We start from the raw sequence: 21664 nt of genomic DNA on the forward strand, positions 1-21664 counted from the left end.
AGGCTCCCTCGGAGGAAAAAGTAAAAACAACCTTCACACCCTCGATTTCTGAACGCTGTCGTTCAAAAACCGAGATTAAACTTCGTTTGAGGGTTGGCGCAACAGGCGCAACTACAATTTATCTAAACGACCGTAAGACTTGTAGGAATCAGACTTCCACCGACCTAGCACCTGGATCGCCCCTGGAGACGACCCAGACGCCGCCACCGCCTGTGTAGCTGACCCAATCCGAAAGGAATGGGTTCCATATTCCTGAGGCCTAAGCCCCAAAAAACTCAAACACCGTTTTAAAACAGCAGGAAATTGTAACCTTGAAAGCGCACTTTCGTCAGTATGCAGTAGAAACTGACCCTTAACACCCGCAGGGCGGATTCCCAAATAGGCTTGCGCTAACCGAACCGGACAAACCTCCATTTCGTTCTGCACTTGCAAAGTAACCCAACGACCCTTCCCTAACTGATCTGTCTTAGACCTTGCTATTTTGCAAAGCAAACTTTCGCTGCGCACTTGAACATTACTAAAAAGTAAACCTGAATCCCTATCTGATTTGTTCCTTGCCACTAGCTCACTCACCCTGAAGGCTCAAAAAAATGCCAAGGCAAAGGCCTTCGAAACAGCGAGAATTCAAACGGGGACTCCCCAACATCCGCCAAAACCCTCAATAAATCCTTCAACAATGCCAGGTCAATAGGCCGACGCGAATCCTTAGGTACCGGATTCGCCCTGGCCCAACCCTTCATTGCCTTTGCCAAAACAAAAGAACGAGTGGGGTCTTCTTGGCCACGTAGTCATGAATGAAATGCAATACACGCAAGGGCAGCAGACATAGCCCCCTTAGCCCTGCCCGCTTTTTAATGCTCCCGCACGAAAACCCATAATCTATCCTCCAATGACTCACCTTCCCGACCATACCTACAAAGAAAGGCCTGCCAATCTCTCCAAGCCATATCATATGCCTTCTGTGTGGAAGGAGCCAAAGCATTCCTGGCCAATCCAACTATACCGGCTCGATAATCTGCCAGATATAAGGTGGGCATGGTAAACCCACTACTACCAACTCCCGGAACTTATCCCATTGAAAGCGGGACAAAGCATCTGCAATCCTGTTGTCGATGCCGGGAACGTGGCAGGCTGAGAAAGTGACATTAAAATGCAAACACTGCAAGATTAAGTGCCTGAGTAACCGCAAGGCCAGAGGGCAAGAAGTCCTTTGATTGTTGATGGCATCCACCACCCCCATGTTATCACACCAAAACACCACCTGCCTGTCTGCCAACTCTCGAGCCCACAACTCCAGACCCACCACAATTGGAAACAACTCCAACAACAGCAAGTTCCTGGTGAAACCCCTATCCGACCATGATTTAGGCCAAGAGGCCGCACACCATTCCAACCTGAAAAACGCACCAATACCCACACTACCAGACGCATCGGTGAAAAGCTGCAGCGCGCTATTATAACACGGTGGAGCTGGCCATAACACTACCCTATTAAATGATACTAAGAAGGAAGACCACACTCGCAGGTCGACCCTAATCTCCCTGGAAAGATACACAGAATGATGTTGCTCTAAATGTCTCTCTGCCATCTCATCTTGGATGTCTTCTTCCCAACTCAAACTCAATATTTCCAAAACGGAATTACTTATATTCCCACCAACTAAGAACAGTTACCATCCTGATATCTCCATCGCTGTTGACAATTCAACAATCTACCCTCATTGCTTAGGGGTCATCCTCGACTCTGAACTGTCCTTTCTTCCACACATTCAATCTGTCTCCAAATCATGTTGCATGCATTTAAAAAACATATCCAAAATACGACCATATCTCACACAAGACACTACTAAATCTCTTATCAATGCACTCATTATATCCCGCATTGATTATTGCAATAGTCTCCTAACTGGTCTTCCCAACTGCAGACTCTCACCACTGCAATCAATTTTAAATGCTGCTGCTAGGCTGATCATCCTTGCAAGACGCTCATCGTCTGCTGATCCGCTCTCCCAGTCCCTCCATTGGTTACCTGTATCTTACCGTATTCAATATAAAATACTTCTACTCGCATATAAAGCTATTAACCATACTACACCAGCTTATATCTCCTTACTTATCACAAAATATCTCCCATCTTGACCACTCCGCTCTGCACAAGATCTGCGTCTCTCTTCTGCACGGATCACTAGCTCCCATTCACTATTACAGGACTATCATCGGCTGCTCCCATCCTATGGAATGCCCTTCCATGCACAATAAGACTCTCCAATAGCCTTCAAACTTTCAAGTGTTCCCTGAAAACTCACTTCTACAGACAAGCCTATCATAATTAAGTTCTACACGCATAATCCTCTGAGGCACTTATGTATTATTTAGCTTCCCTTCTGGACTTGTAACTTGGTGGGACTGCTATGCTATTACTGGTGCCTGTCCTTGTGTTTCCCTCCTATATTCCTATAGAGTGTAAGCTTGCAGCAGGGCCCTCCTACCTCCAAGTCTGTCTGTTGTTACCCAGTTTGTTTTATCACTGTCTACTATTGTAAAGCGCAACGGAATCTGCTGCGCTATATAAGAAACTGGAAATAAATAAATGTTGCCTTACCACACAGGCAGTTGCCCGCTCAAGTTTGCGACAGAACACTCGACCCATAGGGATCACCCTGCACGCAAAATTGAAAGACCCCAACAAAGACTGCACCTGTTTCAAACACACCTTCTGCCTGGCCAAACAGTCCTCAATAAGACCCAACAACTTCTGCACCTTGCCGGCCGGAAGACAGTGAGTTGGACCTTCTGTTTTGTCTTCCGCTATGGGAACACCCAATGCCCCAAAGACCTGTTTTGTAACCTCTAACAGTCCCTTGCAAACTGTACTACCTCCCGGGCCCACAAAAAGAAAATCGTCTAGATAATGCGCAATACCGCGATGTCCAGATGCCACCTGAATGCACCAATGCAAAAACGAACTAAACGTTTCAAAATAGGCACATGAAACTGAACACCCCATTGGCAAGCATCTATCTACGAAAAACTCTCCACCTAACCTAAAACCCAGAAACCGCAAAGAATCGGGGTGTATCGGGAGCAACCTAAAAGCGGATTCTACATCAACCTTCGTCATTAAAGCCATGCGCCCGCAATCCCGCACCAAATCCAGAGCCTCCTCAAACAACTGATATCTAACCCTGCAAAGTTCCTTGCGGGTGGATTAATCTGAACTTTCCCGGGGTGCTTTTAGGCACAACCCCCACCGGGGAAATGCACAACCGATGAATCGGCGGCTCAGGGTAAGGGCCACACATGCGCCCAAGCCTTATCTACGCCTCTACTTTCTGACGGATAATAAGCCGAAACTCCCTGGCGGACTTCAAATTCCTTGGGTAAACAATACGAACAAACCCCTCAATAAGTAAACGAAAACCAAACCTGAAACCTTCCAACAAAAACCGAGCAGCTCCCACATCTGGGTATCCACTGAGCCATCTAATGAGTTCAGTAACAACTATGGGCGAATGTGCCTTACTTGTGACCTCCACTTGATTCGCTGGGGTCAGCTGGTTTCCCAGCTGGAGCTGCGTTGCACTCTTTTGCCGGATGACCGGCACCACAAACTCTACAGGAGTGGCGAAAACAACAATTCGCCCCCCTGTTACATTTCTCATCATTAAAGGCAAAACACTTGACCTTACCCACTACCTTCGAGGCTTGAGATAACGCTGCCGGCGTCTTTTTCCCCACCACCTCGCTTGGAGGCCTGGTCTGTTGTGTAACCTCCAACCAGACCTCCACATCCTTAAAACCCATGGGCAACACATTATTACCATCCTGCTTCCGATGGAACTTCTCATCATAGTCCCGCCAAGAATACCCCTTTGTCTTAAGGTACATTTCATGTACCAAAAACAAATACTTGCCCACATTGGGGTATTCAGCGGGCCTAGACTCCGCATAGCAAGCGGTAAACACCAAAAAACCCTGAGCCACTTGTGAAAATTCCTAAACACATTTTCCCCAATGCCATCTGCCTTTTTCACCTTGTCAAAAGCCTGCCTCATGTCCTCCGTAAGGGTGAACATGTCCACATACTTTCCTTTCTTAATTTTTTTCCCTCATCCTCCTACAAAGGCCCCTGGTGACCACGGTATTAGCACAGTGTACCATCTCCTTGAACAAAGGAGGCTCCGGAGGAGGAGGAGCCGACCCTGTACCCGAAGTCTTATCCTTACTAGTAGCTTTTGCTACATGACGCGCAATAAGTCTGGCTAACTTGCGCGGGTGCCGGGGGAATCCGACCCCGCGCTACTACTATCGCTATCAGTAGAACCACAAGAAGAATTCACAACTGCACACTCACCAGTACCCGACGTCCCCAGGGCTTCGTCGGCCGCAACTACCAACCCGGAACCAGCTGACGGAATCCCGGCTGCTGTCCTCGCCTCTTCTCTGACTTCCCCACTTCTTCTTCTTCTTGAAACAACTGGCGTTGCCTGAACATTCCTTCTCTGTGAACACAAAACAGGAGGGGGGGGGGGGAGAAGACAAAACACACGGTTTCCAAAGCCGACGCCAGGGGAGGTGGTGCCAATACTGTAGCACTTGGTGGAGGGCCTCTAGGCAGAGGTGGAACCCCCACCGGTGCAAAATTTTCCTGTGACCCTTGTGCATAGCCCCCCAGAGGGCAATGAAACTCCCGATCCTCCTTGAGGCTGCCAAGAACCCGCAGGAGCGAAACCATGTTCCCACCCGTACCTGGCTGAACTAGGTGAACTGAATGTATGGGCACCCATGGACCACAGAAGGGGCTGAATGGTGGGAACAACCTGATAACCCGCAGAATAATGCAGTGCTAAACCTGAAGTAGGCAGGGGTCTCCAATGGGCCCCTTGAGACCAAGCACTATGACCCCCACCCAACGGGGTCTGAAAGTAAGGGCCCCCAGGGGGCACCCACTGGCCGGGGAGACCGAACCCTGGGCTAATGAAAATTAATGTGAACCCTGCCAAGAAGGAGTGGACATACCTCCCCCCAAAGATGCAGGAGGATAACCCCACGGCTGCAGAACCCTGTAATTGAACTGACGTGGCGAAAGTGCTCCTTGAATAAACCATCAGGTGGTGCTGCTGTAAAGCCCACCGGGTTCCAAACTGAATTAACCCCCATAAACCTGTCACTACTATCAATAGCCAAACCCTGGCTGACCATGGGATTGGGGGGCAGCATACTCCCTCCCCCTATGCCCACACTGGACAAAGGCCTGAACCCTGGATTAATAATGCCAGCGAGAGCCGAATTTGCGGCTCCCGCTGACGTCATCTGCGAGACCCGGCTGCTCGCACTCGTCCCTGGAGAGAGAGGGGTACCCGGGCTGGCGAACGCCAGCCCCCCATCCCCCCACACACACACACACCTCCAACCTGGTTCCCAGGGAGGCTGAAAGCGTCACTACACTGGAGCCGGGAACCATTAGCTCACTCAGACACTAACAACAGAACCCCCGCATCATGAATCCTACTATCCGGCCGCACGCTCACTAGCACCGTGGACTGCCAAAGACATCACCGCCGCCTGATTAAGCCCCCCAGGTCTCGCACTCACTAGAGCCGAGGCCTGCGAGACCACCGCTGACCCGCCTCCCGCCGGAGGGACCAACACAGACCCCGCCACCTGATTAAAAACCTCAGGCCGCGTGCTCACTAGCGCCGTGGCCTGCACTCCCGGAGGAGACGCACTCCCCGCAGGGGGAGCCGGAGGAGACACCGCCGAATGACTACGTGCCTCAGGCCGCGCGCTCACTGGAGCCGCGGCCTGCACACACAACGGTGCCGCACTGACAACGCGCACCGGAGGTAGAGGGGGGGACGGCCTTCGACGACGGCCTCTGACGACGACCCCGGCGCCGGACTCCCAGAAGGAGATTGCGGGGGCACCATAGCGCCCTAGACCTCCACCACCCTAACCCTGGGACGGCAGTACCCAGCCGCCGACAACGGCTGAGCAGCATCCACAAGGCGGTGGGGAGGAGGGGCAGAGCACCCTGGACAGGCATGTGAAATTCAGCAATATAACAGGCAAGGAAAAAAGCACTTACCAGATCCGCGCAGGAACACCAGCACTTCCAAAATGGTAAGGAGGAAGAGGTCACATGGTATTCTTGTTTATATACCCCTAAGCTGGCTACTCCCCTTAACCCTCTGATAGGCTCCCTTCCTGGTCACTAGACTGTAACCAGGCAGAAAAACCCACACTAGGTTTATTCCTGCCTGACCTTTTTCTGACCCTAAGTTAGGGCTCTCATATAGCCTTGGGCGTATACAGCCCTCAGCCATTTTTGTAGGGCCCCCACAAGTCAGCAGCCATGGTACGTTTCATAAGGAGCCAAATTGTCCCTTCATCAGGGCGATGTTACCTGTTTTCCTCTCTAAGAGGCTTGCCTCAGCCACAGTCAGTATACGCAGCAGAAATGTCATTGCTGAAATTGTATGTCTGTAAAAAGCATTTCCGGCATATGGTACAATGACGGGACGGAGCGTTCCCTCGCTGATATGTTTCTCAGGATAACACATTTGTGAGCAGCACGGATCTGAAATGTTTGGTCAGCAAGGAAATGTCATATAACTGGAATCTGCAATCTACACTCTGGCAGGAAATCACTGACTCCGTTGGGATATTGTTACCATTGCAGGAACTAGGAACCCACAGAGTAACATTGTGACAGCTAACCAGGGCTACTTATGGGGGTATTCTGAATTTGCATCCTTGCGAGTGAACCAGATCCCGCCTTGCGCACGGTGGTACGCCGGCCCACCATTCGCAAGTCATGTTCGTTCGCAGTGGCTGTAAATGGATGTTTATGTAAAACTTTTGATGGTAGCCCCCAGATCAAGAGATGCCCAAACCAGTCAGTCAAACCAGCCCACATCAGCTAATGTATTTTCATTTTGTTACCTGTGGGGACCAGTGTGATTGTTTTTATATGGGGGCCAATAGCTTTTTTTATTTTTCCTGTAGGGGCCAATATGTTTTGCCCTGTGGGGATCTTATGGTGTGTCTTGGCATTTTTAAAATCTTGTTCAGTGTGCAGCAAGGTAAAAAGGTTGAAAATCACTGCCATATACTAATGGGCCAGCAACCCCCCCCCCCATAGATGGGTGTTTGTTCGCCGTGCACATGTGCAGAAATACAATGTATCTCATGGAGGCTTAATTGCACATGGACATCTTTACGTAAAGGCAAACTGAGCAGATAGCGAGGGCCCCACAATACTAGGGGCCCCCAAGCAGGGGCAGATGGAGGACACACAATCAGGGTGGTGAGGCAGCATTCTCTGCCTGACTCCCATCCTGCAGCCAGACAGTGTGCTGATTGGCAGATGGTTGAAGCTATCCCCCAATCAGAGTACTGACTATCATTCACTGTATGGAAGTACTGTAATAAAGTCATTTGTTTCTTGTGAATGGGTTGGTAGGGCCCCCAGTGCATTGCTTTGCCCAGAGCTTACGATGCTGTTAAGATGACCCTGAAATCACCAGAAATCTAAGTTCAGAGTTCTTAAATGTTAAATTTATTAATTTTGTCATTTTTTTTTCCATTTCATTGACAAAAATCATTAAAAAAAAAAAAAGGGTGCCACCCCTGCCGAAGTATCAATAGCATTAAAGCCTCTGCTGGTAGTAGCACAGTCATATGGGAGGGGGAATTCATCAATGTGGAATGCACTAAAGTAGCCACTAGCAGGGCTGCCATCAGGAATTTTGGGGCCCGGGACTGATCTCCAGGCTGGGCTGCTGCACCCACAGTATCCCCCCTAATGGCGGCCCTGGCCCCTAGTAGCACCAGTCTTCCACATCTAAGCACAATCATTGGAAATAATGGCAGTCTATGTAGGACTACCATAAGCAGACATTGGAAAAACATTTTAAAAAACTGCATGTCGACCTTTTGACCATGTCGACACAATGAATGTCAACCATATGGGATCGATTTATTGACTGTTTACCTATACGTTGGAACCCATTGATGAGCAGGCGATCTATTGTCTGCACAAAAGCCTGCTCTATCTGCAGAACACCTGTAACATTATTAGATCCATCCTGTTGCGTGGATGCCGCCGCTCACGGTGATCCCAGGCAGCTGCGAGCGCCACTTCTGTGCGTAGCAGGGAGAATGGGATTAATATTCCGGCCTGTGCCAGTTTATGTGATTGCTGCGAGTTACTAATTAAATTGCCGTTTTGACACTTGCCTGCTGGAAGCCCAGCAGCGCAGTCAGACAACACACACACAGCATGTGAATGAGGATTGGAAGCCTTTTCTAGTCATTAAAAAAAACACAGAACATTAAATCATACCAAAAGGCAGCACACAACCCCACTGGGTGAATGCTCTCACCCGCTATGGAGCTGTTTCGCCACCAGAGGCAGGCAATTCTAGTGTCATCAGATTAAAGTAGAGAGTTCGGGGATTGGCCAGGGACTTCTGAAATCCAAATAGGCTATTGCACCCAGGGAAATCTTATGTTCAGTCTCTGAGACAGAGCCAATCAAGCATGAATGTCTCCAGGAAAATGGCGTCCGGGCCATTTTCCATGTGATTTCTCTTGTGCATGTCTCTGAGAAAATAGCACCAGCTCCATTTTTCTGGAGACTTCTTTTGAGGCGGCCACAAAGTGTGTTCAGGTCAGATGTGCTGTGTGGTTCCTCCTATACCTTCTGCAGCGCAATCCGTATAGATATGCAACAGTGGCACTCCCCAGCCGGCATGACCATATCTCAAACTGGTGCGATCATCCTCTTTGTGCTAACACCTTGGAGGCTAATGTTAACAGTTATGTATATGATATTTACTTATAAACACCCAATGGAATAGGGTGGACAAATCCCGGGTTCCCGACGGCCGCCAGATATTTTCCCTCGTGGGGGTCCACAACCCCCATAGAGGGAGAATAGAATAGGTGGCAAGCGTAGCGAGCCACCGTGCCCGCAGCGTGGCGAGCGCAGCAAGCCCGCAAGGGGCTTAGTTGCGCTCACCATGCTGTCTGGGTCAGGCCAGTCGGGATCCTGACGTCGGGCTAAAGACTGTCGGAATCCTGGATGCCTGTACCACACCCATCTAATGCCGTGCAGCATCTGAGCCAGGGCCGGCGCCACCACTAGGCAAATCTAGGCATTTGCCTAGGGCGCCAGCCACTGGAGGGCGGCACTTCGCCTCTCGCATGGAGGCTGCAGGGGTGTCCGTGCCGGGTACCTGCGGCACTGTGTGATCTGGCGGCGGGGTCCCTGCAGTGATGCGCGCTATCCGGCAGCCAGGCGGCGGCGCGGGAAGCGCTGCCGGGTTTGAAAACATTCCGCATGCTGATTGGCTGAATGTCAGCCAATCAGCGTGCGGCGAGTTTTCAAACCCATCAGCGCTTCCCGCGCCGCCGCCTGGCTGCTGAATAGCGCGCATCACTGCAGGGACCCGCCGCCAGATCACACAGCGCCGCAGGTACCCCCCCCCCCCCGTAGGCGCCCCACCCCCCCTCGCCTGGGGCGCTCCGGTGCCTTGCACCAGCACTGATCTGAGCACTCGCTGTTCCCTATGCCCGGCCTGCAACACTGTGCAGCTTGACAGTCAGAGGTTACCCTGTGCAGGCCGAACAGCCACACTGCCGAACAGACATCAAAATTTCCCATTTCCTTTTTTTTCAAGTTGTCATTATGGGGAATTACGTGTGGAATTTTGAGGGATAAAATGAATTAATTCCATTTTGGGATAAGGCTGTAACATAACAAAAAAGTGAAGCGCTGTGAATACTTTCTGGATGCGCTGCATCTCCATCCACTTAATCTCTTTCTTTAGTAAATACGCTGATATATCTGCCTGCACTTTGTCATTCTCCAAGTCTTGGTACATCTGCCGTACTGTCTGTATATGTTAAAAATTACTTAAGCTGGGTAAAAACTAGGCGATATATGTACCCAGCAAGAATGCAACCAATGGGACGCAGCGGGGGGGATTGCAATCAACAAGTGCTTACAGAGTATGTCACCAACAATGCACAGGAGCGTGCATCATCAGCGACATACAGAAGCAGGTACACAATGTGCCCAAGTTATACCTCCCAACTTCAAAAAACACTCCTTAAATTTTGTGGCCTAGCATAAAGGAGGTGTGGTCTATAATCGATACCCTTCCATAAGGCCACGCCCCCATTTTTGCCTCTGTGGGGGCATGGCTAGAGGCTGTGTCAGCTGCTGCCCATGCCCCCAGCCCCCTCTGGCTGCAGGAATAGATGCAGTGTCTACTCACAAGTGACGGGGGAATCCCAACTGCCCCCCCACATCCCAACTGTCCCTGAGAAAAATGGGACAGTTGGGAGGAATGAAAGAATATAAATTAATTGCTTGTTAAATATGATTCCTCCTATCTATCTAAATTACTATGTACAGAATATAAGAAGAATCAAATATGTAACGAAAATGAATATTCTTCATAACGTCAGTGAACAAGTGCAGCGCGCCAAATTTGGCTGAGCCAGAAACGCCATCGGACGTGTTAGCTGTAGTGGTTCAGATACTATTTTGTAATGCACAATGAAATGATCATTGTTAATTAGCATGGCAGAATGGTAACAAGTATGAGTCTGACATTTAAATCTCCGTAGTCACATGATTCATTACTTGTGGAAAGATTCCTTAATGGTGTTTCTAACAGGGCCAGCTGACAGTATTCTCTTCAGGGTCACCCTGGAGGTTATCTAGTATAAACTTAATTAATGCAGTGTATGCAATAAAAAAATAAAGCTACAAGCAATTGTACAAATATTATTGAGCCTCCTAATATACAGGTATTGGTTTTCATGTATATTCGTATAGTTTGAAGACCTTTTCGATATTTTGAATTTCACAGCTTTGTGGCTCAATCAGAATGACCTCCTAGGTCACTAAGGTATACTATAGGGAAAACGCAGTCTAAATTCATTATCAGGACCGTCTAGTAATCTGATGGGACTGCCATGCTATGGAATTGTATCCTTATGTATCCCTCCTATTATCACATAGATTGTAAGCTTGTGAGCAGGGCCCTCCTACCTATATCAGTTTGTTTCTACCCAGTTTGTTTAATCACTGTTGTTTCCAATTGTAAAGTGCAACGGAATCTGCTGCACTATATAAGAAGCTGTAAATAAATAAATCATCATTTTTGCCTGATTCCGTAAAAACTTTTTTCGGTACTTGTTTCCTAGCACGGCCACACCGATTTCCATCGAGGTGGTCGTGTCGGAAAAATCGCGTTGGTCGCATCGCATGCGATTTGGTCGCATGCGATGCGACCGACCCGATTTTTTAATTGAATCAAATGTGAATAGGGTCCCTGGGACCCGATTTTACATTGGATTCAATGTAAAATATTCCCTAGACCCCCAATTTTACACCGTAAACCCCACCCCACGATTGACGCCAACCCGAAGCGTGGCGAGCGGTGGCGGTGCGCGTCCTCCGACCCTTTCATTACCCTACTATCCACGTCGGCATGGAGTTGAGAGTATAAAGTGTGGTGAGCACAGCGAGCCACCGATCCTGAAGCGTGGCGAGGGGACGCGTATAATTTCACACGTATACGCGTCCCCTCGCGGGGCTCGCTGCGCTCGCCACGCTTTGGGCTCGGCGGCTCGCTGCACTCGCCACACTTTATATTCTCAACTCCACGCCGACGTTGATAGTAGGGGAATAAAAAGGTCAGAGGACGCGCACCGTCAAGTCCATCTCATCTTGAGCCATTATAATGGCACAAGACCGACGCGATGCTCCCGATTTCAATGTTAAAAAATATTTTAACATTGAAGCCTATGGGGAAATCGCGGACATCGCGACGGTCGCGTCGGGGCCAATGTTAATGGTCGCGACCGACGCGATGCCCGCGATTTTCCCTTTGCCGGCAAAATGGACCTGATTTCAAAGGAAATCGGGTCCATCGCGGGCATCGTGTACCTTAACTTAAAGGTACACGATGCCCAAGATTGTGGCCGTGCTAGGAAACAAGTACCCTTTTTTCAACTTCATAGTTCATAAACAGTTTCTAGAAGTTTATTTTTCAAAAAATGTCTACAGTATATACAGAAACAACCACATCTTTATATATACATAGGCCCTTATTCTGGTTCACTAGCAAAGGCAAATTTCTACTCAAATGGACAAAACCATGTTCACTGCAGGTGGGGCAGATGTAACTTATGCAGAGAGAATTAGATTTGGGTGGGGTTTTACTTCAAAGTGAGATCTATATTGCAGTGTAAGAATAATGCAGCCAGTATTTACCCTGCACAGAAACAAAATAACTCACCCAAATCTAATTCTCTCTGCACATGTTACATCTGCCCCACCTGCAGTGCACATGGTTTTGTCCATCTAAGAAGGAATTTGCCTTTGCAAGTGAACCAGAATAAGGGCCATAGTCCATATTTCTAAATTTACATGCAATGATCATCTATTACATATATAAACACAAATTACTATTAATAAGCAGCACGTAAAATATTCATAGGAGAAATGTATTAATGCCGTATATCACAGCAATGATTTTTTATTCATGTATTCTGGCATAATGCATATAATACCTCTAGAATAAAACTACTAAAAGGATAACTTAAATAACAAATCGTATAGCGGTAAGATTGAGTTTAAAGGATCCAATTGGTCTAATCACTGTCTTTGCTGTGGTACAGCTGGGCATTTCACTAGCAGACAGCCTACCCCTTGGCATTGGGGGTGACATGTAATAGGATGCGATTTTCCGACTTCGCACATGTAATAGGAGATTAATTGCGGTATAATTCGCACGTTTTGCCTGGGAATTCGCACATTTTGGGATTTCGGAAAATTTGCACACTTCAAATCACATCCAGATGTTTTTCCATTATAAAGTATACAATTCACAAATGTAATAGGGTGCAATTTTTGGTAAACGTTACCAAAATTCACAAACACAATAGAACAGGTTCAGACTGGCTAGTCTGGCAGAACCATGGGCCTTATTCTGATTGACTCGGACAGGTACACATTCGTTCGGATTGCGTATTCCAGCTCATTGCGCATGCGTAAACTACGCATTGCGCATGTGCAACGGTGACAATCCTCATTCGGACGGATCGCTACACACACAAATAAAGGCCACTGAACACCCTGAATGGGCGTAATGTGGGCATATCTATGGGTGCGGTTTTACAGTGGGCAAAACTGGGCATAAATCGGGGCGTAAACATGGGAGTGGAAGTAAAGTGCTAGGCGTTCCCTCGGACCGCTCACCGAGCGGCCGCCACCTAACACCCAAAATCTTCACATAAAACAAGTAGCTTTTAGGTCTCGGAGGGCAGTAGTTCATGTGCACCACGTTCCCCGTTAATGGGCTGAAGTTACTGACAGGCAGCTGTGGCGGTAGAGGAGAAAAGTGTATTTTTCTCCGCTTCAGCAGTAGCCGCTTGTCAGTAGCAAGTGAGCAGTGACAGAGATGATAGCACTGGGGCAGGTACAGTATGTATGTGTGAATGATATTTATGTGTAAAAGGGGTGTTTAATAAACTTGTACATGGTGTCTTGTCTCATTATTTACACATTCCTTTTACAGGTGGACTACCAGACCCAGCGTGTATATTAAAGCCACATGCTGGGTCTTGTAGTTCACCTGTATAAAGCAATGTGTTTTTTTCTATTTTTTTTCTAGAGAGGGGGGACCCCTTCTTTTGGGGGGGTCCCCACTTCCCCAGGACCCCTGCCCATGCTGACCGGTCAGGGGGACAATGCTTTCGCCGGGGGGACTTGTATAAAAAAGTCTCCCCCCGGCTTTGGCATTACCCTGCTGGCTGGTTGGGCCCGGTGCTGGTTCTTGAAATACGGGGGACCCCTAGTCCTTTTGTCCCCCGTATTTTGGGAACAGGACCGGCCCTTGAGCCTGGTGCTGGTTTGATAAAATCCAGGGAATCTTAACTTGTTTGTTCCTGTGATTTTATGAAACCAGGACCGGCTCTTTGAGCCCGGGGCTGGTTATGTTTAGGAGGGGGAACCCCATGCCGTTTTTTTTTTTTTTCACTTTTTTTTTAAACCAAAATCACACATTTCAGAAAATGTGCCGATTTTCATGACTGAAAATCGCACATTTTCATGACTAAAAATCGCACTATATCGCACTTTATCGCGCCATTTTGCCGCGAATTCGCATCTCATTAAATATGCGAAAATCGGCCAAATAATGCGATTTTAAAAAGTGCGATTTTGTGCGATTTTCAAACATGCCTAAAAATTGGGCCCTATTAAATTTCGCCCTAGGTCTGCTTTGGGTCTGAAGCATATTTATTCCACAACAGCATATGTCCCTTATTGTTCTTTGAAGAAGAATATAATAATTACACCTATTTGAATGTATCAAACACAACCCAAACAGACCCTGTTCCGAAGGCTGTAATTAGGGTGCTGCGGCCGGTGCCACTGCACAGAGAGCAGATGGCCTGACGCAATCTCTAAGTTTCTAAGGCTTTCTGCAATGTACTGCTCCTTCTCTACCAGGCACACCGCTATACTAGTATGCATTACATCTGACCATACTAGTCTATTATACATTATAGCGGGTGCATAAATCAGAATGTCAGCTTTTAAGAGAGAGACAGAGATGGAGACAGGACTCAGAGTCCGACAGTACAGCAGTACTAATGTACCCTGCTATTAGTCTCAGTTAATTGTCCAGGGGGTCAGTGCCGCAGCGGGGGGGGGGGGGGGGGGTGTTTATAGTGTGTGGCATAATGTGTAAGGGGCATTACCATAAGGCAAAATGTTTATAAGGATGCTTCTAATGTGTGGCATTATATGTATAAGAGGCGTTAGTAATGTTTAGCATAATGTGTATAAGGGCACTACTAATGTGTGGCATCATGTGTATAAGGGGCACAACTAATGTGCAGCAATAGGAGAATAAGGGGCACTACTAATGTGTGGCATGTGTATAAGGGGCACTATTAATGTGTGGCATCATATGTATAAGGACTAAAACTACTGTGTGGCATAATGTGTATAAGGGGCAATACTACCATCTGGAAGACGGTTTAGGTCCATCCCCGTCAAAACGTCCAGATCCGCAAGAAGTTTCTTTCTGTTAGCCATCCATCACCTGAACAATCCAATCAACAGCCAAACAACGTGTCCCTACTTGGCGACCTGCCCACCATAGTCGTAGCTAGAAATGAAATGCTTGTAATGTTTTTATGTAATATATGTAATGTCTCCCCCCCCCCCTTTTTTCATCCCTGCTTGATGCTGCACTGTAATCCACAAAAAAATTCTAGTGTGCGCAAGCATACATGGCCAATAAAGTTGATTCTATTCTATTCTATTCTAAGTGGCATGATACAGTACCAGAGACCCACCCTGTGTATCCAATGCCCCCCCCCCCCCCGACACACACACAGAGTATATACAGTGGCAGTATGCTTCTGTGTCCAGCATGCATACAGCACTCTCATCAATAGCACAGATGTAATGTGTCACATGATGCTGACAAGGGGGGATTGGAAGCCGTTCTGGGCTGTATGTAGCCTGTGCATGCAGAACACAAGGCTGGACTAGCCTCCATCTAAGAACAGGTGCCGCTGGGTACCTGTTCTCTAATTGATGGGTCAGACTGATGGGTGTGGGGAAATTCTGTGTGGGGAGCCCCAGGGCAACCACCCTTGTGCCCCCTCCCAATTAATCTTGCAGGATGCATCAGCTTCGCATTTTGCACGCACTGCATTCCGCCATTGGATAGCAGTGTTTAGCAATGCTGTATGCCTGTACGACTGCGGCAAAATCACAAAGGACATCTCTCCTGATATGACCCAGACAGTCCTTCTGCGCATGCGTGGCGGTCACCCACGTGCATGCTTATGCTATGGAGGACATTAAGAGGCATCCGATTGTGTGATTACTCCTACAATACAAAAAGATACTGGTAATTGGCTCCAAACAAAGAGTAACCCTAGCGTGTATGTACATGTGTCTAGGGCCGACTACATGGGCAAAGTGGTTCTTATCTGCCGTCACATTCTATGATTCTATACAAATAGAAACTCGCTGTAAAATGTTTAATAAGATGAAAACTATTTTTATACAACTGATACTGATATATATCTGGCCCAGTATACTGTGTGCCAATGTCTGCTCCTCTACATCTGGAAAATCTGGATAAATGACACCATTGTCCAAGGTCACCTGATCAAACCATCAGACTACATAGAAGTCAGACAGATGTCCGCTTCGGACTAAATGGGTGCAACACGGCAGCTTTAGCGCATGCGCACTTTGACGGTCTGCCATGGGCGTGTTGTGGGCAAGTATATAGAACTGAAGAGGGAGGCATGTGTAAAGATCTCAGAGAGCAGCGCTGTTTACAGTGGGCGCCATGCAGCGGCGTGGAATCAGGATGCTTTACACGCTCCTAAGCCCGCCCCCAGACTCCTATTGGCTAATTTCCCAGGCGTCTGGGGGTGGACTTAATAGTGTATAAAGAATGCTTATTCCCCAGGACAGCATGGTGTATTCATTCATTACATTTCTAGACAATTTGGCTCCCATTGCAAACAGTTAAAAATACCCCCCCCCCCCTAAATTACCTTACACCTCACTTTTGCAACCTGCATGTCCAGACATTGGTTACAGGAATGGTTGCTGTCCTCCAACGCTTAAGTTGGTGGGATGAAGGTCTTGCAGTGACATATAAATAGGAAGGTTCCCATGAAGGGCCATGCAGTGACCCAGTAGGCCGCACAGATCACCCCCCCCCCCAAGCCCATACAGTGCCAGGCTACTTATATCAATGTACACTGTTTAACCACAATGCCTATTACACATTATACCACTCACCATAATGCCTATTACATATTATGCCACACACTGTAATGCCCATTACACATTATACCACACCGTAATGCCTGTTACACATTATAGCAAACACTGTAATGCCCATTACACATTATATCACATGCAGTAATGGCCATTACACATTATGCCACACATCGTAATGCCCATTACATGTTATGCCACACACCCTAATGCCCATTATGCATTATACCACACACCATAATGCCTGTTACACAATGGCCCTTATTCAGATCTGATCACAGTACAAATTTTTTCTCAAAATGGGCAAAACCATGTGCACTGCAGGTGGGGCAGATGTAACATGTGCAGAGAGAGTTAGATTTGGGGGAGTTATTTTGTTTCAGTGCAGGATAAATACTGGCTGGATTATTTTTACACTGCAATTTAGATTTCAGTTTCAACACACCCCACCCAAATGTAACTCTATTTGCACATGTTACATCAGCCTCACCTGCAGTGCACATGGTTTTGCCCATTTTGAGAACAAATTTGTACTGCGATCAGATCTGAATAAGGGCCAATATTCTGCATGCCGTAATGCCCGTTACGCATTATTCACATGCCATAATGCCTGTTACACATTATACCACAAGCTGAAATGCCTATTACATATTATGTCACACACCATAATGCCCATTACACATAAGGACACATGCCATAATGCCCATTACACATAAGGCCACATATCGTAATTCCCATTACAGACTGTTCCATACAGTCTGTAATGGCCATTCCACATTATAACAAATGCAGTAATGGCCATTACACATTATTTCACATGCCATAATGCCCATTACACATTATACCGCAAGATGTAATGCCCATTACATATAAGGCCACACATCGTAATACCCATTACACATTGTGCCACACATTGTAATGCCCATTACACATTGTTCCACTTACTGTGATGCAGGTTACACATTATGCCACACACCGTGATACCTATTACACATTATGCCATACACCATGATGCCTGTTACATATTACTTCACACACCACGATGCCCATCACATATTATGCCACACCGTAATGCCCATTACGCATTTTACTCCTAAACTGGCAGCATTTCAAACCCCATGCAGCCGGCAGGTGAGCTTGAGGAGAACCCGACCCGTCCTCCAGCGGCAGCAGTGGGACGAGCCGTTCAGCGCCACGTGCAGTTGCACCACTCATCCCCCTGTAAAACTGGCCCTGTATATTACAGACATAGTAACATGTTTATATGTGCTAAGAGGTTCCCCCACACCATGGGCTGCAGCCGCCACTGCCGTGACACTCCCATAACATGCCCATGAGATCGCTAGGCACTGTCCAGGACCACTGCCAGTTTTAGTGCCTGGCCCTGCATTCACCTCTGAATCAGGCCCAATGCCGCTCTGAAGCAGGCCACAAAGCTGCTATTACTGTGACTTATCTGAGCGCAGTGTACATGGGCCAATGAACCAAGGGATCCAGCATCTATCCCCCTGATTTGGGGGCTCCCTGCACCCAGAGAGACACAATTTGCATCCTGCATTTGGATTCAGAAGCCGGAGCATTGCTGGTTTGCATTGGGCTGCTGTGACTCTATGTAAACCAGGCGCCTCCTCAGGAGCTGTGTCCAGCTAGCGACAGATGTTACATTAATGAGCTCTGACAAGGGGAGCCAGCAGTGTGCTTTTATTTATAGGCACGCAGAACGCCTTCCCTCCGCTGTGGATGTATCATACTGGGCAGAATAATCGCTTCGCTCTTATTGTGCTGCTGGGCGGCTGATGATACGCGTAACCCCCCGCTTTTCAAAGCAACCATGGAAATTGGTTATCCTTTACCTAACACGATGCAGAAGGGGATCTTAGACCTTTCCTGGGTGACCCCAAACAGGAACGAGTGTCCCCAAGGCCAATACTGCACCCCAAGTGTGTGTACGGTATTCATTACTGGCTTATACTAGAAGATCCACAAAGTATTTGCCCGGTGGTTCAGTGATTTAAGGGCATATTTATGCAGGATATAGCTACAGAAAACACCCTTTCGCACAATCGGAGGCGCCGGATGGCCATCTGAACTTGACTACAACTGTGACAAAATACATGGAAGAATCCAGAACCAAAAACCGTATGAACCAAGTCGACCTGTGACATTCGGCACCAAAAAAATTTGAAAAACTCATGTCGACCATGCATAGCATGGTCAATCTAGACATCGACCTAGACAAAGAGGCTGCAATTTCCGCTTTTCCTGCTATAAATGTGACGTTCACTGATTGGCTTCTGCATGTTCCTTCCTGCCCTGTCATTGGTGTCTTGGAATGGGGAGAATGTCACATGACTCCAAAGGATGAGAGATTCAGAAAGTGAGAGATTTGGTAAGAAATCTGCAGTTTTTTTAAAGCGGCATTCATTTACACTGCAGAACCAGTTTGATTTTTGCAGTGTAAATGATTGCTGCTTTAAAAAAAAATGGAGATTTCTTACCAAATCTCTCACTTTCTGAATCTCTCATCCTATTACATTTCATCCTTGGAATCATTTACTAATTAATTTGTCAGCAGCGGCCTCTGAAATCCAATGTAATACATTCAGCCACGCCTAGTCATGTCACGCTGCTCTCACTCAGGGATTAGTATGGAAACTACAATCCTGCTAAAACAATGACAACAGTTAGGGAGATTTCCAACCCATACCCCCCAAGGGACTCGATTTGGAAATAAGACACTTTGGGGCAGATGTATTAAGCCTTAACAAGAGATAAATGCCAGGGTGATAAAGAGAGATAAACATCCAGCCAATAACAGCCAATCACCTGCTAAGCAGGGACATGCAGTCAGGGGAGGCAGTGCCTCCCCTGTCATTAATGATTAAAATAATAAAATAATACAAACAAAATACTTATGACACATATTATGTGTCATAAGTATATGCTTTATATTATTCTATTTATTTTTACTCCATATTTTTTTCTTTTCGATTGGTTTAGGAGGCACCAAGAGTGGTGCCTCCTGCTGTCCATAGTACTGTAGCAGATACAAGGGGCAGGAGGTGGGCGGGGCTGAGCACCCGGCTGCAAAAGCCCATTAAAAAAAGGTGCATAGGCGGCACCTATAGCAGTGCCTCGGTGACAGGGATGTGCTTTCTGCTTATATGAAAGCACACCCCTGTCACTGATGCAGATGTTATTGGGCACAGTGGTGCCACTCAGTGACAGGGACGTGCTTTCATATAAGCAGAAAGCATGTCCCTGACTGTCACCAAGGCACTTCTATGCTAATAGAGCAGCCACAGTTGCCGTTGGAGGGGACGGGCAGGCTACCTGGCACGGATATGCGGGGAGGAGGGGGGGTGACCATGTGAAGGGCGCAATCGCTATCACACTGGGGCCGGGCAGCAGGAGGACGGCGGGGCTCCCAGAGAAGAGCTGCGGCTTACTGTCATGCTGCTGAATTACGTCCACACAGGCTGTGCTCCGCTGCTCGGCACTCTGCGCTCTGCACCCCAGGCCGCCTCACTGCTTTCTCGAACTTCATCCAAGCCAGGACCCCAGGACAGGTGAGCGCTGCCGGGAATGTGTACCACGGGGAGGGAGGGGGGGGGGGTTTGTGTACACAGTTAGCCGGGTGCTTGACCTACATGACCTTCATTCTGGGGTCAATAGTCCCTGGAGAGGGAGGGGAGAGGAGTGCAGCAGTGCAGGCAGTAAAGTTGGGAGCTGGAGGCAGCACTGTCCTGCAGATACAGGGGGTGATTCTGATTAACTGGCTATATAGCAAGTTCAGCCCTGTTCTGATGTTTAGGGGCGCATGTGCAGGACTCCTTAGCAAATGGCTTTGGCAACTTGCATAGTCACCAAGCCATTCGTATACATCAGGGCAGGTTGGGGGTGGGCGGCAGAGGGGATGGGGATCGCCAATAGGAAGGCCCAGCACTTTCATGAGCATCCCCATGAAAATGCTTGGCATTTCCATAGGTACAAGGGCGGGCCGATGCCTGCCAGGGGCGGGCGGCTGATGTCACAAGATGTCCGCCGCCCGCCCTGTCTTCAGGCTGGCACATGAAAATAAAATTAATTTCGGACTGATTTTTATTTGCAAAGCTAGGAGAAATCATTCGATGGTTGGCGACTATCGAATGATTACTCCTGTAGCGTAGACATATGCCTCACCAACTACTAACCTCACTGCACGCCATTGCTGCCAACTGCCATGTTACAGGCTGTGTTTGAAAAAAGTCAGTAAGGAGCTGATTGGCTGGATGTTTATCTCTCCTTGGGCGAGATGTATCAAATGAAAAATGCGGTAAAACCCCGGTTTTACTGCATTTTCCAATGTATCAAAAATGATACCGCAGTGTAGGGTATCGCCACCTTTTGGTGGCGATACCCTATAGAAGCTTATGGGCTTCTTTTCGCCGCCCGCCGACGCAAACCCGCCGCCTCGCCGACCCCCCCTCTGGCTTACCTTCCTGAAGGGTCCTCCTGGACCCCGGAAGGTAAGCCCTGCCTCCCCCTAGTGAAGCAGCCGGACATCCTTCCGGCTGCAGGGGGGGAGGAGGAAGCGCCGGGGACAGCATGCATAGCTGTCCCCGGCGTGAGGGGAGAGCGTGGCGGCAGGGAGGTGACGGAGACCCCCCCCGCACACCAGTGTACAGGTATTGCGGGGGGCCTCCGTCACTGCACCGCGATGCCAGCCGCATATGTTAGTACATATGCGGCAGCATCGCGGCGGGGGGGGGGGGCGGCGAAGGGCGGCGATGTATTTTAATACATCCCGCCCCTTATCACACTTGCATTTATCTCTTGTTAA

The 21664-nt window shown here is 48.1% G+C and overlaps 2 protein-coding genes across 6 annotated transcripts in view; one reads left to right on the top strand and one right to left on the bottom strand.

Annotated features, from left to right (window-relative positions):
* Positions 1 to 6332, bottom strand: part of LOC146005580 (uncharacterized) — a 50228-nt gene extending 43896 nt beyond the window's left edge. For 4 of the 5 annotated variants that reach the window (XR_014444032.1, XR_014444030.1, XM_083144880.1 and 1 more), the window contains exon 1: positions 4354 to 6332. Coding sequence is in view for 2 of the 5 variants with exons in the window: in XM_083144880.1 (XP_083001006.1) it covers positions 4354 to 4664 (311 nt within the window). In the remaining 3 variants the exon portion in view is untranslated. The remainder of the gene's footprint in view (positions 1 to 4353) is intronic. The other variant, XR_014444031.1, reaches the window with a different exon arrangement.
* Positions 5811 to 21664, top strand: part of ASAP1 (ArfGAP with SH3 domain, ankyrin repeat and PH domain 1) — a 258811-nt gene continuing 242957 nt past the window's right edge. Inside the window, exon 1 of the mRNA XM_083144874.1 lies at positions 5811 to 6122. The gene's annotated coding sequence lies outside the window, so the exon portion shown is untranslated. The remainder of the gene's footprint in view (positions 6123 to 21664) is intronic.

Source organism: Crinia signifera, chromosome 5 (genome assembly GCF_055691185.1).
Source record: "Crinia signifera chromosome 5, ASM5569118v1, whole genome shotgun sequence".
NCBI lineage: Eukaryota > Metazoa > Chordata > Amphibia > Anura > Myobatrachidae > Crinia > Crinia signifera.